The sequence below is a fragment of the Erpetoichthys calabaricus genome, chromosome 4, assembly GCF_900747795.2.
Source record: "Erpetoichthys calabaricus chromosome 4, fErpCal1.3, whole genome shotgun sequence".
Taxonomy (NCBI): domain Eukaryota; kingdom Metazoa; phylum Chordata; class Cladistia; order Polypteriformes; family Polypteridae; genus Erpetoichthys; species Erpetoichthys calabaricus.
Window position 1 is genome coordinate 15,331,963 of NC_041397.2, and position 18,952 is coordinate 15,350,914.

An 18,952-nucleotide genomic window follows, 5' to 3' on the forward strand; every position below is an offset into this window, starting at 1 on the left:
TTTGCCTTTCCAGAGCCCTTGTGTATGTTGCAAATTGGATTTTCGTCGTGAGCGAGATTTAATGGTAATTGCAATGCCGAATGCGCTGTACGGCCTCCATCTAATAATGTAGAAGCGATTCCCCATGACGCTACTGCCAGAGCTATGTCCACCATTCGCTCTCTCGGCAAGAATCAGGTTTATTAAAGTCGTGCAGGTTCAGTCACTTCACGTGAGCCGCTCTCTTGTGTGATGTTGCGATGCCCACGGGTTTATTTAATGTTAGCTAAGACCCGGCAGTTAAAAGTTTCTCGCTACAGCAATTTTAACTCTGTTACAAAGTGATCCAAACTCTTGTTTATACCTTGTGTCTTCTCATTAAACTTGTATCTTGCGAGTATGGCATTGCAAACGGCAGATGGAGCGTTTGTATAAAGTTAACTTAAAGTTACGGTTTACACCGTGCTTTTTTATACCTCGTGTCTTATGAAGATGCTTGTATGCGTCACTCGCTCGCTTCTTATTGTTTCGCTGCCTTGTCAATTGTGTAATGAATGTTTTCTTCAAAGTTACGGTTTACACCATGCTTTTTTATACCTCGTGTCTTATGAAGATGCTTGCATGCGTCACTCGCTCGCTTCTTATTGTTTTGCTGCCTTGTGTAATGAATGTTTTCTTCAGCGCTCTTTGGGGCTCCTCCTTCTTTTCTACGTACTGAGTTCACAGTCAGTTCACGTGCTTACGTGGGAGGCGTGATGACGCAACACGCAACTCCGCCTCTCACGGCCATCGAGCTGCACTCCTTTCCAGTATATGGACAAAAAAGAGGTTCCAGTTATGACCATTACGCTTAGAATTTCGAGAAAAGCCAAGCAAAATGACACCTTTTTTTGGCTAACTAGAAAGATTACAATATGCAAGCTTTCGAGGGCAACTCAGGCCCCTTCTTCAGGCAAGATGTAAAGAAATGAAACCTGCCTAACTTTTGTAAGTAAGCTGTAAGGAATGAGCCTGCTAAATTCAGCCTTCCACCTACACGGGAAGTTGGAGAATTAGTGATGAGTCAGTCAGTCAGTCAGTCAGTCAGTCAGTCAGTCAGTCAGTGAGGGCTTTGCCTTTTATTAGTATAGATATTGTGTGATGGGCACAGGTGAGCTGGTCATATGGTGGCTGTTTGGCTACTAGTTAAGGAAAAAGAGACAATTAAGGGGCCGGAGTCAAGTTAATTAAAACTAAAGCAAAAGAAGTTAGTTAGCAGTAAATACAGCTCACTAATGAAGATGGTTAGAATGAAAACATGCAGCCACTGCGGCCGTCAAGGACCGGAGTTCGACACCTGTGCCCTAGTGTGTGCTTGGTGTGTGTGTGTGTGTGCGCCCTGTGGTGGGCTGGCGTCCTGCCCAGGGTTGGTTTCCCTGCCTTGCGCCCTGTGTTGGCTGGGATTGGTTCCAGAAAACCCCCGTGACCCTGTAGTTAGGATATAGCAGGTTGGATAATGGATGGATGGATGGAAAATGAATGTATATTTGACAGTAATAAATTAACATTAGGCCCGGGCTAATATGAAATCTTGGCGCCGCTACTGTTCAATATGTAGGTACTGTGGCCCCTGATAAAATGAATTTAAAGACGGATCGTTGAAATGCAGAGTGGTGACTCTGTGGCTAAGGATCTGTTCTGGTGTCTAGAAGGTTCAAATCCCATTACTGCTAGAAGGGATCCCACTCCGCTGGGCCCTTGAGCAAGTCTCTCAACCTGTAAATTGCTCCAGGGGTACTCTACAATGGCTGACCCTGCACTCTGACCCGAAAGGTCATGTGAAAAGACAATTTCTCCTTTGGGGAGAAAATGAAATGAGCCTGTGGTGTGTGACTCTGCGTGTTTTGCAGTTGTCGTGACTCACATAGATGCAAGTCGCATGATACCATGGGCAAGAACTATGACTGAGTTGACGAATATTACATTAATTTATTCAAATCATAATATGCTTTTCACTCAATATGTGTTTGGAACGTAGAAGGAGAGATAGTTGAAATTATACAAAAATACAGAAAAAACTCTTTAATTCTGCTATTTTTTTTCTGTTTTGCAGACTTTACTGCAAGAACCATGCTTCCATGAGTCCTGAAGGTTAGTAACCTGGATTTACTCCTTGAATATAGCATTACAGAGGGAGTGTGTCTGATGGAGTTAATTACAGCACATCTTTATTTTGTGGGGTAAAACACTGCTGAGGTGTGGGAGCCGTCAAACAGGCAGGCCAGATCTGGAGATGATGGAACTGCCGTTTTATACAATCCTAATTAGAATACAGATCTACATGAAACTATCACTAACAACACAAGAAAACACAGTATGGGGTTTGTAAAACATAGGCAGGGTTCTCAAGACACACACACTCTTTACAATGAAGGTGCCAGAGTGGTTCTTCACACTGATCCCAAAGGGGAACCATTTTTGGTTCCCAAAAGACCCATCAACATGAAGGTTTCAGAAAGAACAGGAATAGATGATAACTGATTGGTGAAATCCCAAAGGGTCTCAATTTTTAAAGGACTCTTGCTGGATACAATAACATGCACTAAATTCAGGTTTTCTCCATCTGTTAGTGTCCTGCTAGGTTGCCTACCATACATTAAACGTGTCAGTTTTTTCTACATATTAGGCGGAGTGGTGGCTCTGAGGCTAGGGATCTGCACTGGCAATCGGGAAGGTTGCCGGTTCGAATCCCGTAAAATGCCAAAAGAGGCTCTGGTGGGCCTTTAACCTGCAATTGCTGAGTGCTTTGAGTAGTGAGAAAAGCGCTATAGAAATGCAAAGAATTATTATTATTATTAAGTTTTTCAAACACAAAGAACCAACTTTATATGTAAAGAACCCGTCCCAGGATGAAATGGTGCTTAGTCAAGCAAAGGTTCAACAAAAAAACCACACCACCCAGTAAAGAACCAGAAAGTGTCACTAAAGAGTTTTCTTAAGAGTGCTGATGGTCTCCTCTCGTTTGTCAGATTTCTTCACTTTCTTGTAACCACATCAAAAAGGCTTCTTTTGTACTCCTGCCATTCCCTGCTGGACCCTCACACCTCAAAATGAAACCATCCCATAATCCTTCCACATCAAAATGAAGTGGTGCTTGATCAAGCAACAGTGCTACAAGGAACCACACAACCCAGTAAAGAACCAGCAGTTTTAAGAGTAAATGTTTTAATGGTTGGCATGCATGGACTAGCATCTCTGCCAGGTTAGACTCCCCACCCCTACCTGGTTGGAATGCCCAAGTGGCAAGTGGACAGGATGAGTGGTAGGGTGTTACCTGCCTTGTCCAAATGGCCATGCTGGCATCTCAGCAGGGTTGGACCGAGGATCAATACCCGGCCGGGAGGCCAATGTGATGGAAGGAGGTTGTTGGTTGGGGAGACTATCTGGCAGGGCTTCGTGCTCCCCTGACACGCTAGGTGGCAGCATCCCTGGGCACCTCTACCTGTATGGGAACTCGCAAGGCATGATGCTGGGGAATGTAGTCCCATAGGACTGCCAGGGGGTGCTTAAGGGATCCGTGATTCCCATTTTGTAGGGATATACCCTAGCACTGGAAATACGCTCGGGCCTAAGATTAAAGAAGCCACTCAACCTTATCCAGGCGAGTCGGTGTCAGGTGCAAGAAGGACAAAAGCTCAGCTAGAAGAGTGGATGGAGAGGGAAAGGAGAAGCTGAGAAAAATATTTGTGTTTATGTCACGTCTGCAGCCTTTTTGTGAGGTATTTGTGTTAATAAAATGTTTATTTAAACTCGGGAGTTACATCTGTATACAGTGGGGCAAAAAAGTATTTAGTCAGCCACCAATTGTGCAAGTTCTCCCACTTAAAAAGATGAGAGAGGCCTGTAATTTTCATCATAGGTATACCTCAACTATGAGAGACAAAATGAGAAAAAAAAAATCCAGAAAATCACATTGTCTGATTTTTAAAGAATGTATTTGCAAATTATGGTGGAAAAAAAAGTATTAGGTCACCTACAAACAAGCAAGATTACTGGCTCTCACAGACCTTGTAACTTCTTCTGTAAGAGGCTCCTCTGTCCTCCACTCGTTACCTGTATTAATGGCACCTGTTTGAACTCGTTATCAATATAAAAGACACCTGTCCACAACCTCAAACAGTCACACTCCAAACTCCACTATGGCCAAGACAAAGAGCTGTCAAAGGACACCAGAAACAAAACTGTAGACCTGCACCAGGCTGGGAAGACTGAATCTGCAAGAGGTAAGCAGCTTGGTGTGAAGAAATCAACTGTGGGAGCAATTATTAGAAAATGGAAGACATACAAGACCACTGATAATCTCCCTTGATCTGGGGCTCCACGCAAGATCTCACCCCGTGGGGTCAAAATGATCACAAGGACGGTGAGCAAAAATCCCAGAACCACACGGGGGGACCTAGTGAATGACCTGCAGAGAGCTGGGACCAAAGTAACAAAGGCTACCATCAGTAACACACTACGCCGCCAGGGACTCAAATCCTGCAGTGCCAGACGTGTCCCCCTGCTTAAGCCAGTACATGTGCAGGCCCGTCTGAAGTTTGCTAGAGAGCATTTGGATGATCCAGAGAGGAATGAAACCAAAATAGAACTTTTTGGTAAAAACTCTACTCGTCGTGTTTGGAGGAGAAAGAATGCTGAGTTGCATCCAAAGAACACCATATCTACTGTAAAGCATGGGGGTGGAAACATCATGCTTTGGGGCTGTTTTTCTGCAAAGGGACCAGGACGATTGATCCGTGTAAAGGAAAGAATGAATGGGGTCATGTATCGTCAGATTTTGAGTGAAAAACCTCCTTCCATCAGCAAGGGCATTGAAGATGAAACGTGGCTGGGTCTTTCAGCATGACAATGATCCCAAACACACCGCCCGGGTAACGAAGAAGTGGATTCGTAAGAAGCATTTCAAGGTCCTGGAGTGGCCTAGCCAGTCTCCAGATCTCAACCCCATAGAAAATCTTTGGAGGGAGTTGAAAGTCTGTGTTGCCCAGCGACAGCCCCAAAACATCACAGCTCTAGAGGAGATCTGCATGGAGGAATGGGCCAAAATACCAGCAACAGTGTGTGAAAACCTTGTGAAGACTTACAGAAAACGTTTGACCTCTGTCAATGCCAACAAAGGGTATATAACAAAGTATTGAGATGAACTTTTGTTATTGACCAAACACTTTTTTTCCACCATACTTTGCAAATAAATTCTTCAAAAATCAGACAATGTGATTTTCTGGATTTTTTTTTCCTCATTTTGTCTCTCATAGTTGAGGTATACCTATGATGACAATTACAGGCCTCGCTCATCTTTTTAAGTGGGAGAACTTGCACAACTAGTGGCTGACTAAATACTTTTTGCCCCACTGTAGGTGTGTTTAGGGTTTGGGGTGCTGGTCACAATGTATAGTGCCCACCCTCCATCCAACAAAACACTCCAACACAAACTATATTACAAATGTGGGAACCTGGACAAACAACACCAAGTCTCTGTTACAATATTAAAACAATCTTTTGGATATTGGAAATATGCCCTAAAATAAAGTGAGGTATCAATACCTTATTTTATTTTCACCTAAATAACCTCTTGTTTTGCTTCAGGGAGCGGAAAGCGCACTGGTCGTGATGCTGTGCCCAGTAACATCAAGGAAGCAAAAGAAGTCACGAGTCTTGCTGTAAGATTTATTACTAATTTTAACTATTACTGTAAGCCGATGCTTTTATTTGTTAAAGACGTCATGTCAGTAGTGTTAGCATTTAGAGTTTAAAAGGACTTGTGCCTGAAGGTTTTTTATTTTGCATTGAACTGTAAAATATGATATCCTAACGTGTTTGAAACCATAGATATTGTACAGTAACTTTAACATTTTATTTTATATTGAGCGCATATTTACTGTGGACCTTTAACATTTTCTTTGGATAGCTTTTATGACTACATAAAATACACATTTATTTATTAATGGATCCATTATTTTAGGTGGTGTCCCATAATTGTTTTATTAGCTATTGTATTTAAGAATGTGTTTATTCCTGTTGCAATTTAAAATCTGACTGCTTGAAATCTCAGGTATTGTTTAAATGGCCCTAATTTTTCTAAACAAACATATTTCAGAGGGTTTTAGTTTAATAAACCACCATGTAGAACAGGAACGTACACAAGTAAAAATTCAAATATGCCGCTGAGTATTAAAAACAGTATGTAGCGTTCAAAGCAATTCTGTTTTCTGTTAAATCTCAATATGAAAATGTTAAACATGTAACCATTTGTACCCTTGGCATTTTAACAGTACAGTACACCCCCAAAATTCGTGGGGGTTATGTTCCTAGAGCACCCGCGAATTGTGAAAAACCGTGACTTTTGGATGTGGTTAAAAAATGCCTATTTTTATAGTTTAAACCCTACATGCAGTATGCCCCCAAAGCACTTTAATTTCGTTGCAAACTCAGCTTAATACATTAATACATTACCTAAAAAATTACCTTTAAACATGACCTAAAAACAGAATATAAAGGTAAACCCGTCTACTGCACAGTACTGTACTACTATGTCTCCTGCGGTGCTAGAATGTAAAATACCGATGTTACCGCTATACGTACTGTAATTCATGCAAGCGTGTTTTCTTTGGTATGCACTGTCATTTTCTTTGTTATAAGTACAGTAAATACATAATAATTTCATTTAATTAAAATACAGTAAAATGTACGGGTACTCACCAATGATGAATGATATTGATGATGATGATGAAGCAGCTGTGCAGTACGATGCAGAGGATTTAAAACTCCTCGGGTGGCGCCCTCTTCTCCAGGCACTTCAGGAGGAGTCGTATCTTTGGACAGGTCTTCTTCTGGTGGGGTTTCATGCTGGCTTTTCTTTGTAGGTTTTAGGAACATTGTGATGGGAAGTTGCTACATTGTCTCCTGTAGTGAACTGCTGGTACAATTTCCGTGCTTTCTCACGGATGATGTTACCGTCCAAGGGGATGTTCTTCTTCCTACAGTTGGTGATCCACAATGCCAAGGCAGATTCCATCCTGATGATAATTTTATTCCTTATGGTTGTTACCTTTTTGGCACTATCACAGAAACTTACAGATACGGTACTCCTGATCGTTGCCTCGTTCTTCTTTATGTAGCGTGCGGGGCTTTCATTAATGCCATAGTGGTGTGCTACTGCAGCATAACTTTTTAGCTCCCGGAGCAAATCCACTAGTTCAACCTTCTCCTGGAGTGTTTTAAACTTCTTCTGGTGCTTAGGCTCAGAGCCAGATGCATTAGAAGGTGCAAGGTGATTCGGCGACATCTTGTGCATTTAAAAATAACAAAATGAATACAATAACAAAATGGAAAACACGAGGACACTCAGCTGGAGACGTGTCACAAGGCAGCAGTCAATCAGCAGCAAGGAGAAATGAATAACGCTCTCGGTTTGGCTACTTTCACCATCCCAAACCGCGTTTCCCTCAGCGGTTGCTTCCTATTCTCTCTACAGCACATTATTGCCACGAAAAAAGCCATAAAAAATTGCGGAGGATATTTGCGCTTTCCGCTAACGATTAATAGTTAGGTTCTAAGGAAAAATCCGCAAACGACTGAGTCCGGTAACCCTGAACCGCGACTTTGCGGGGGTCTACTGTATATGCAGCATGATGACTGTAGGAATACAGTGCCCTGCATGATGTTTGGGGCAAAGGCACATTTTTCCTTGATTTACTCCTCTGCTTCACAGTTTAAATTTTCAAATCAAACAGTTCAGACTTGTGATTAACGTGCACATTGTAGACTTTCATTTAAGGGGATTTGCACACATTTCGGTCACACCATGTAGAAATGACAACACTTTTTGTACACGGTCCTCCCATTTCAGGGCACCATAATGTTTGGCACACAGCATGGTAGGGCTATTAAAGCTGCCATATTTAGTCCTTTGTCACATATCCCTCACATGCAATGACTGCTTCAAGTCTGCCATTCATAGACATCATTAGGGGCTGAGGGTCTTCTCTGGTGATGCTCTGCCAAGCCTTTAATGCATACATCTTCAGCTCCTGCTTGTTTTGGGGGCTTGTTCCTTTAAGTTTTCTCTTCAGCATATGAAACGTCTACTCAATTGAATTTAAATCAGGTGACTGACTTGGCCATTCAAGAATCTTCCATTTTTTAGTTTTGACAACCTCCTGTGTTGCCTCAGCAGTGTGTTTGGCTCATTATCTTGTAGGATGAAGTGCCATCCAATAAGTTTGGAGGCCTTTACTGGAAGAATTAAGACGTTTCTCTACACCTCACTGTGCCACTTGCCGTCAGCAGTTCCTTCATCAATGAAGAGAAGTGTGTCAGGACCTGTGGCAGCCATACATGCCCAAGCCATAACACCCCCAGCACCGTGTTTCACAGATGAGGTGGTCTGCTTTGGATTTTGGGCAGTTCCTTCACATCTCCACACTTTGCTCTGACATCACTCTGATACGGCAGGTTCATCTTTGTCTCTTCTGTCCACAAGGCCTTTTTCCAGAATTCTGCAGGCTTTTTTCAGTCCTTCTTTGTAAACTGTAATCTGGCCATCCTGTGTTTATGGTTTGCATCTTGCAGTGTGTCCTCTCTGTTTCTGTTCAGGAAGTCTTCTGCTGATAGTCGTTTCTGACACACACACACACACACACACATTGGCCCCCTGATGACTGTTTCTGATCTGTCAGACAGGCATTTGGGGCTTTTTCTTGACCATGGTGAGGATTCTTCTCTCATCCACAGTGGAGGTCTTCCTTGGCCTACCGGTCCCTTTGCGATTACTGAGCCCACCAGTAGGTTCTTTCTTCTTATTGACATTCCAGTTGATTTTGGTCATCCTAAGGTTTTACCGACATCTCCAATAGTTTTACTTCTGTTTTTCAGCCTCATAATGGCTTCTTTGACTTTCATCGGCACAGCTCTTGTCCTCATGTTGAACAATGACAACTACAGACTCAAAGGGTAGAAGCAAGTTGAGGGATCTCATGAAGCAACAAAACCCACCTGAGGAATCACAAACACCTGGGATTCCAATTGCCCCAAATAGTATGGTGTCCTGAAATAAAGAGGACCATGTCAAATAGGTGTTGTCACTTGTACATGGTGTGACTGAAATGTCTGCAAATCCCCTTAAATTTGCAATTTTAAATTGTGGAGCAGAAGGGTAAATGCAAGGTAAAATGTGTCTTTGTCCCAAACATTATGCATTGTAGATTATGAAAAGAAGTAGCCTGTATTTGGTAGAATGCATTACATTTGCCCTGTAAAGAAATTTTTCCATTTTTAATCCTTTTAAAAAAATATTTACATTAATAAAAAAAACGGCTACTAGCCCACCAGGATTTTGGGAATGGAGCAATTCCGCAGGTGAAAGATTTAGGGAGAGTAACATCCATAATTGTACAAATACAATACCAAAAAACATTTCTGTTCTAAAATAACTGCAGTGTACATCACAGGTGTGAAATAAGAGAGAGACATCACGAGGAGTGTTTCTTCTGTTTTTTCACAATTGGAAATCTTTTTCAAAACAGTAACTTTGAATATTTTTGTGTGTTTTCTAAAGATTATGTACTGTTACTTTCGACACTGTTTATACGCACATCGTTGAATTGTTATTCTTTTGGACATTTCTAAGGATTTTCTTTGCACTTTGGCACTTTATCATGGCATTCATTGAGTAAAGAAAATAAGACCCAAAAGTTGAAATGGACAGTGTTTTGTTTCATATTTCTGCCTGATTAATTAATATTTACAGAGGTGTCTGAGACAGTTCTATTATCCTAAGACTGAGTTCAGAAAGTGGACTGCAGTACATTAACCCTCAAGTCAAGTCAAGTGGTTTTATTGTCTTACCATCCATATAACGTATTGAAGTGTATAGTGGCACGAAATGACAGGACCGCAGTGCAACAGATACATAAAAACAGGACAAGTGCAAGACACGTAAAGAACTATACTATGCTATCATAGATTAATAAATAATCTTAATACATAATTCGCCTGCCTCCTCACTCACTCACTAACTCACTCACTCACTCACTCACTCACTCACTCACTCACTCACTCACTCACTCACTCACTCACTCACGTCCGTCCGTCGCCGAATGCGCAGTCGCCTTCTGTGCAGCTGCCCAAAAAACCTTATGAGACCGAAATCCAACCCCAACATCGCGGCAGGCAGTGGATTTAGCCTACGCATTTCGGGATTATTATTCTGAAATCCCAAATCCTTCCGCCCAGGCGTAGGATATTATCCCCGATCACAGCCAACCCTCACACTCAAAATAATACGTAAGAAAATATTACTATTAAGTACTTTCAGCAGCAGGAACGACTCCACAGCCATCAAGATCATTACATTACCGTCGTCCGCAGATGTTGATGTGTGTGAAGCGAAGTACACATTCTAAGCCGCATACAAATCTCCACAGGTGGTGCGGTACGCATTGTCGTGCGCTGCTGCTGAGATCTGAGTAAAATAAAACACTGCTAGCCTATTCGCACCAAGCACTGAATGTTCACCACACCATCTGGAGTGATTTTAATGCCCCTTGCATCCTCGCCCTTTCAAAACTGCTTATTCTCACAACTTGGTGCCAACGGCCGCAAAAATTCAAAGAGAAACGTGACTTCGATTAAAGCTCTAGAGGCCTGAAAGGCATTTTGACTACAGCTCGAGGCCTAATTACGCATTCTGATTCAATTATGCATTCATTCAATACACCTATATCAGGTTTGTGGTGCTTATACTTATTACTATTCCATATTTTACTGGAACATTCATCATTCAATATTATACTATAGGCCTGGAAAATTCATCAACTAACAGTACAAGCCTGTACAGTAATGAGTAAAGCGGACTAAAATCATTACAAAAAAACTTCTTCGTTGTTTCTTCTACTTTTCGTTGATTTGTATTTCTCATTTTTTCCCTTTTACTGCCATAGGCCTACATAATTATAAAATATGGCAATTTTTATGCACATGACACAAAATAAATTAAGCTTAAAGACTACATGTGTTTCCAAATTCAAAGGGCATTCCCTGTCAAACTAGCATTCGCCATGACTATAAACAAGTCACAAGGACAAACATCTGACATGGTAGGAATATTCCTTGCCGAACCCGTTTTCAGCCATGGTCAATTGTATGTGGCTTTTTCAAGAGTCAGAAGGGCGAGTGATGTGAAGGTGCAAGTTAAAGATGGGCCACATCAAGGGAAATTACTACCAAACAGTGAGAGTGTCTTCACAAAAAATGTAGTCTACAGAGAGATTTTACAACTTTAGTTGCATACCGACAGGCCTCCAGTATACAAACAAAAAACGTTGTCATAGATAGCATGTATTTTTTAAGTGTACTGTATTTTTCGCCGTGATAAAGTCATGCATATCCCAAACCTCTTAGTTACATCACTTTCTTATTTATTTATTTCTTACTTATCATTTGTTCTTCATACACTGCTGACACAAACTCATGCCCGTTTCATCTTACGTTGTCGAAACGGGCTTTTTGTCTAGTCTTTATATGTATATAATACGTTCCCGTGGCTGTTCGTTTGTCTGTCCAGGATTTTAAATCGCCTGTAGCTCGCAAACCGTTTCACCTATTGACCTGAAATTTGGTACACATATACTACGTGATGTCTACTAGCCGCTTTCGGGGTGATGATTTTTATTACACTTTTTGTTTTTATTTTATTTTATTGTAGAATCAACTCTCAGCAGTGCGCAGCAAGGCGGCCATGCGGCGCATGCGTACGTACATCGTTCTCATTCCCTAGCACCTTCGCGGTCACTTCCCCTACCTCTTCATATCTTAAATCATTCCTGAGGCAGATTGAACACTTCAGTGCCAGTTTAAGTGAAAAATTAAGAAAAAGTACTAAGTAATTGCAACACAAAAACTAACTTAATCAGTTTCAACACGAAAAGATGACGACGAAAGAAGAGAAGCAGCGGACTGCTACGATGGAGAAAAGAAGCACTGCTCAGGAAGAAGCAAGCGCACCAACCTCTGAACAAACGAATGCTAAACGTACAGAGAAAGAGGATAAAAACTAGGAATGCTCAAGTCAAGTGTATTTACTGCATGTTATCGTGTAGTACGCCGTTACTGGTTTCAAATAAAACGTGAATAGATAGATAGATAGTAATAAATAACAGTAGTGACAAGTGTAACAAGTGCACTGCACATAAATTCGCTACTAGGGGGAGATCTGATGGCTGCGAGCTGCGCAGAGTTTAGAGTCTGGACTGCCAAGGGGTCCCAGCTGTTGTAGTACCTGGCAGAACTGGTACGGATGCAACAGTACCTTCTGCCAGATGGAAGGGGGGAGACAAGAGACCGTGGGAGGGGTCCTTCACAATGCTATAATAGAATATTGAAAGGGCATAGAACGAACATGACATTGTGGTTTGGACCCATGACATCCGGTTCCTTTTAATAGTGATGGAAGATTATATTTACATATTCATATATTTACATATTAACACATTGAAAGGAAATGGAATTAATTGAACATTGTATGGTGAAGCTGTTGTTGAAGGCTACATCTGACATCAAGTCAAGTCAAGTGCCTTTATTGTCATAGCGTTCATGTTGCAGCAAACAGTGACACGAAACAACAGGACTGTAGTGCAACAGATACATAAACACAGGGCAAGTGCAAGATACGTAAAGAACTATACTATGCTGTCATAGATTAATAATTACAAATAAAACATATAGATAGTAATAAATAACAGTAGTGACAAGTGTAACAAGTGCATTGAACATAAATTCAGTACTAGGGGGAGATCTGATGGATGCGAGCAGCACAATGTTCAGAGTCCGGACCGCCAAGGGGTACAAGCTGTTGTAGTACCTGGCAGAACTGGTACGGATGCAACAGTACCTTCTGCCAGATGGAAGGGGGAAACAGAGACCACAGAAGGGATGGGAGGGGGGCCTTTACAATGCTATAATACAATATCGAAAGGTCAGAGAATGAACCCAACATTGTGGTTTGGACCTATTTAATGATTAAAGAAGATGAAGGCAGTGTAATGGTAAAATACAGAGAGGTAGCCAGATTAGTAAAATGTTGTGCAATGTTGTTGCAGACATCCAGTTCCTTTTAATAGTAATGGCAGATTATATTTACATATTCATATATTTACAAATATATTTACATTTTAACATATTGAAAGGAAATGGAATTAATTGAACATTGTATGGTGAAGCTGTTGTTGAAGGCTACATCTGACATCAAGTCAAGTCAAGTGGCTTTATTGTCATAGCGTGCAGGTTACAGCAGACAGGGGCACGAAATAACGTTGTCCAGGGCAGCAGTGTAACAGATACACACACAGGACAAATGCAAGACAGGGAAACAATTATGCTATACTATAAATAAATAGATAAATACTGTAAATAGTAAGTGATTAAATAGTTATAATTTAAGAAAGAAAGAAAGAAAGAAAGAAAGAAAGAAAGAAAGAAAGAAAGAAAGAAAGACTGCGGTGGGCTGGCGCCCTGCCCAGGATTTGTTCCTTGCCTTGCGCCCTGTGTTGGCAGGGATTGGCTCCAGCAGACCCTCGTGACACTGTTAGGATATAGCGGGTTGGAGAATGGATGGATGTAAGAGAAAGAAAGAAAGAAAGAATAACAACAAGAACTAATAGTAAAAACAGGAGTACTGTATTGACAAGTGTAGCAAATGTACTACATATAAATTCACTACTAGGAGCAGATCTGATGGCAGCGGGCGGCACAGAATTTAGAGTTCAGACAGCTAAGGGGTAGAAGTTGTTTCAGAAGCTGGCCAAACTGGTTTGGATGCTACGATACTTTCTGCCAGATGGAAGTGGGACAGAGACACCATGGGAGGGCTCCTTCACAGTGCTAGAGAAGAATATAGAAAATGTAGACAATTAACGCAACATTTTTTAAACACATGTATATACACATAAACAGATGGACAAGTTCAGGACAGGTGATGTAAAAAGCCTGGGCTCTAGAAACTATTGAAATCGTCAGAAAAAAAAATTGAAATGCAGAGTCGGCGGTTTCGTTTTGTGGACGTGCTCACCCTCTTGTCTATCAGTAGTTTCCATCCAGTTTTTTGCGACGTTTTGTTATCTACAAACTGAATATACGTAAAAAAAATGTGTGAAATTTGCTGTCTCCAACCTGTTTCCATCCAACTGGCTTTTTATCGATAAAATGGTGTGCGTGATGACGTCATCACCCCCCAAAACGAACTGTCGCATAAGTTTTGTTGTATTGCGAAAAAAATCTGCCCTTGAGCCGTTTCCATACATAATTTTGTGTATGTTGCAAATTATCTACCTTTTGTTTTCCACGTTACACCCCCTCCACTAAACAAAGAAACAAAGAAATGGAGAGATTATTCAGACAGTTTTTTGAAATTTGCCAGCTTACTGTTATTTCAGTTTCACAAATAATTGGAATTGTACATAATATCCAAAGACGACAGCAGAATGAAGCAGTTGCTTGTCTGATAGCCCTAGAGCTCGAAGAAAGTACCCCAGTGCGACGAAACCCACGGGTATGGGAGAGACGACGGAATAAGACCTTCTGGGGAGGAGGTGGTGGAGAGACACTTCACAGAAAATCTCTGGCAGCAAAATTTTAGAATGACACGGCCGACGTTTGAGATGTTGTGTGGATTCATCAGTCCTGATGTTGCACCCATCACAGGTTGCCACCGACCACCGGTTCCAACCCAAAAGCGGATTGCCATCGCCCTTTACAAGCTGGCAACCTGTGGCGAGTATAGAGTAGTTGGAGAATCTTTCGGGGTTAGTAAAACTACCGTCCATCGATGTGTATATGCTGTGTGCACCGCTATTAAAGAAAAATTAATGCAGCGTTATATCAGACTTCCGACTGTAGCGGAGGCCAATGAAATTGCATACCGTTCATACACGTGATGAAAATGTGACACATTTATTTGCGTTAAAGCCCTTTTTTCCGACAAAAAGTGTTTCCAATCTAGTTTTTGCGACATCTGAAGTATCGATATGGAATTTATGCGCTAAAGTTAAAAGGAAAAATATTATGTTGACATGTACAACATTTTATTGATAATTAGCATTTCCATCAGCTATATCGGTAAAAAAAATTGAAGCGCTAAATATTTTTTCACAAAAACTCCTTGGATGGAAACCTGGTTAGTCTCGTTTGTCTTTCCTCGGTGGTTTCACTTTGGCGACGGAGTCGCTTTCTTTCAGTTTCATGCTGTAGCCTTGTACTCCTTTCTTCTTTTGACTTGTTAACTTGAGGCCGCCTTGCTGGCACTTTGAGCTTCATGCTGTAGCCTCGCACTTCCAGGCTGGACAGACAGACACACATACTTCCACACGTAGACGTTTATATATAAGATTATCCTCTTTAATAAAACCCGTGTGTGTCTTCTGGTGAAGTGCGCATGGGCGGGGCACGGTGTGACGCTTCACAAGACAGAGAGGGCGGGACCTATAAAATATCACGCGGCCGATCCAATCGGATTTCGGTAAATGAGGTAAGACCTAAAACATAACGCACGAAAAATCCAATCGGGTACTGAGACGCGGAGACCAGCTTCCCCAAAGAGGTGGGATTAGTGTTTGTTGTGCAAGTGTTCACTCTGAGGATGTCAGATTTGCGATTAACAAACTTGGCCCGGTAAAATGACAGTCGTTGAAGGGGTTTTCCTAAATATATGAATTTTCATGATATTACAATAGGATGACTTTTAAAAGTAGATTTATTTTCGCGCACATAAAATCCGTTGCTGGGGAGACGCCACACATAAAATAATCAGCTGCACGCCAGCACAGATTAAAATACTTGCTGGGGAACTGCACAGTACTTGCTGGAGAGACGTAGTACTGCGAGAGAAAATTAAAGGCACACAGTACAGTGACGCATATTACAGCCACATACAAGCCAGGATTACTGTAACAGGAAACAGACGGTCCCTTACCATTTAATATAGACTATTCCTACTAATGTTTATGCACTACTGTTCTAGCGCCCTTTATTGTAACGGGCTTAATGTCTAGTAAATAAATAAATAAATCCATCCATCCATCCATCCATTCTCCAACCCGCTATATTCTAACACAGGGTCACGAGGATCTGCTGGAGCCAATCCCAGCCAACACAGGGTGCAAGGCAGGAAACAAACCCCGGGCAAGGTGCCAGCCCACCGCAGGGCACACACACCCACACACCAAGCACACACTAGGGACAATGTAAGATCGCTGATGCACCTGACCTGCATGTCTTTGGACTGTGGGAGGAAACCCACGCAGACACGGGGAGAACATGCACACTCCACGCAGGGAGAACCCGGGAAGCAAACCCAGGTCTCCTTACAGCAAGGCAGCAGCGCTACCACTGCGCCACTGTGCCGCCTAAATAAATAAATGGTAAGTGAATACAGTATATAGTAATAATGTGAAATAGATAGTAATACATAAATAATACAACTAATAATGAAAGACAACAGAAGTAACAAGTGCAGTGATTTACTGCATATAACTACTAGGAGCAGACTTGAAAGCAGGAGGCAGCACAAGTTCAGAGTTCGGACCACCAATGGGTCCAAGCTGTTGTTGTACTGGGCAGAACTGGTTCGGATGCTACAGTACCTTCAGCCAGATGGAAGGGGGAGACAGAGACTGCAGGAGGGGTGGGAGCCATCCTTCACAATGCTGTAAGCTTTGCAGAAAGAATGCTTTACAAAGATGCCTTCAATGGAGAGCAGAGAGGACCCAGTGATCTTTTCTGCAGTGTGCACTGTCCGTCGTAGGACCTTACGGTCGGAGACACTGCAGCTTTCAAACCAGACAGTGACCCGGCTGGTCACAATGCTCTCGATGGTCCTCTCTGTAGAAGCTGGTGAGAACACCCCATACTCTTACCTGATCAGTATTTGAGTTTACATAAAAATGCAAATTGATTTTCATTCTATAGACACAAGCAATTCAAGATTTCCTTTATATGGTATTTAACTTTATAGACATGTGTAAATTTTAGTTTTGCAATTTAGATTGTATACTAATTTAAAATTTTGTATTTTGTGTTTTTTTTCTGTGAAAGAAGAATGGATCAAGATTACCCAAGAGGTACTTTTACATTTTCTGGTCTTATTCGGTATTCTTAGGGGTTTGGATTGGGATATGTCAGTTGTTCAAGTATGTCACCTGTTTGCATTGAGATCAAATACTTGCCTGTTCAAATATGTTGAAAAAGTCCGCAATTCTTGATATCACTTTAGTTATGCCTAACTATTCTGTAATTGCCATGTATTTACTCTTTCACATGACTGTACTTTAGAGGATATTTAGTGATCATTTTTACACCACAATGAATGCCTTCAGTTGTTCTTTTGCCACCCTTGACCTACTTGAGCATGATGCCACTGTTCAGGAGCGTCAGAGTTAAAGACGTTCTGGAGGAGTCCTTAATAATTTAGGGCTGTCATCAAAAGCCTTCCATGATATGAAAGCTAAACTAAAGAAGGCACTTCTGTGGAGAGTCCTGTTACAAAAAAAAAAAAAAGTAATTAAATGATGTTCTACACTGTGGTCTCCTGGAGAAGCAACTTGAGCTCAAAAGATGCATAATGCCTAAACAAACTTATTAGGAAAGTTTACTCCATCACAGGGCAAACCCTGGAAATACTAGAAGCTGGTGTGGAAAAGTGGATGGTGGCTGAATTAAACACTCTGGTGAAAATTCCCCTCCAGTAGGAGGCACTCTTATAGCCGCCGGCTCATTCCACCACCACCACATCTGAGTGTCTTTTCTGCCCAATGCTCTCAGACTTCCTCCTGACATACTTGTTAAGGTCATTCTGAAATATCTGAACAACTGTATTTACTTATCGATTGATTGACTGGCTGTATTATTTGTCCTGTGAGTCTGTATCATTGTTTTTTGTTTCTACTGCTGTATGTATTTGCATTTCCCCATGGAAATAATAAAGTTTATCTAATCTAATTAACAGTAATAGAAAATTAACCAGGCATGAAATATTAGTCCTAAATATTCACTTTAGTTTACATGCCATTCATCACTTTATTCTTTTTTAAAGTTCATTGTGCCAGTGACGTGCGGTGAGGGTCATGGCTGGTGAGGGACTGACTCCTTCAGAGTCAGATTTAGAGATTTATACAGTAAGTTGCTTGTTAACTATTCAGTTGGCACATTGACTACTGGTGATGTTTCACCATTGAATTTCACCATTGAATTGAATTTCCCATTGGGATTAATAAAGTATCTATCTATCTATCTATCTATCTATCTATCTATCTATCTATCTATCTATCTATCTATCTATCTATCTATCTATCTATCTATCTATCTATCTATCTATCTATCTATCTATCTATCTATCTATCTATCTATCTCATCAGCATTCTTTACACACATATCGGTGAGGTGCATATTTGGCTAAGAACGTTACATTTCTAGCGGCGAGAGAGCGAATAGAGCGCATTTGCTCCGCACCCTCCATGTGTTCTAAATTTGCCATTGCAATTCCACAATTCACATTCTGAGGCTAGGGGTCTGCACTGGCAATTGGAAGGTTGCTGGTTCGAATCCCGTAAATGCCAATAGGGACCCTGCTCTGTTGGGCCCTTGAGCAAGGCCCTAGCCTGCAATTGCTGAGCGCTTTGAGTAGTGAGAAAAGCGCTATATAAATGCAAAGAATTATTATTATTATTATTATTAATACAAATGAAAGTATAGAGTGGTATACAAAAAAAAACGGATTTCAATTTTGATCTTAATTGAAATATTTAGTTGTTTTTAAAAGCTTTTAATTCTGATGCTTTAATCAATTTTAATACAGACTGTTCAACAAAAGGATAACAAGAAAAACAAAACAATATTTTATTTAAGGTTAACATTTAGTTTTTAAATATTGGATTGTTTTTTTTTC

General features: G+C 41.2%; 1 protein-coding gene across 3 annotated transcripts in view; it reads left to right on the forward strand.

Moving 5' to 3' along the window:
* Positions 1-18,952, forward strand: part of LOC114650060 (uncharacterized) — a 170,322-nt gene that overhangs the window by 33,153 nt on the left and 118,217 nt on the right. For 2 of the 3 annotated variants that reach the window (XM_051926371.1, XM_051926370.1), the window contains exons 4-6: positions 2,072-2,109; positions 5,605-5,678; positions 17,104-17,129. In XM_051926371.1, the coding sequence (XP_051782331.1) occupies positions 2,072-2,109; positions 5,605-5,678; positions 17,104-17,129 (138 nt within the window). The remainder of the gene's footprint in view (positions 1-2,071; positions 2,110-5,604; positions 5,679-17,103; positions 17,130-18,952) is intronic. The other variant, XM_051926372.1, reaches the window with a different exon arrangement.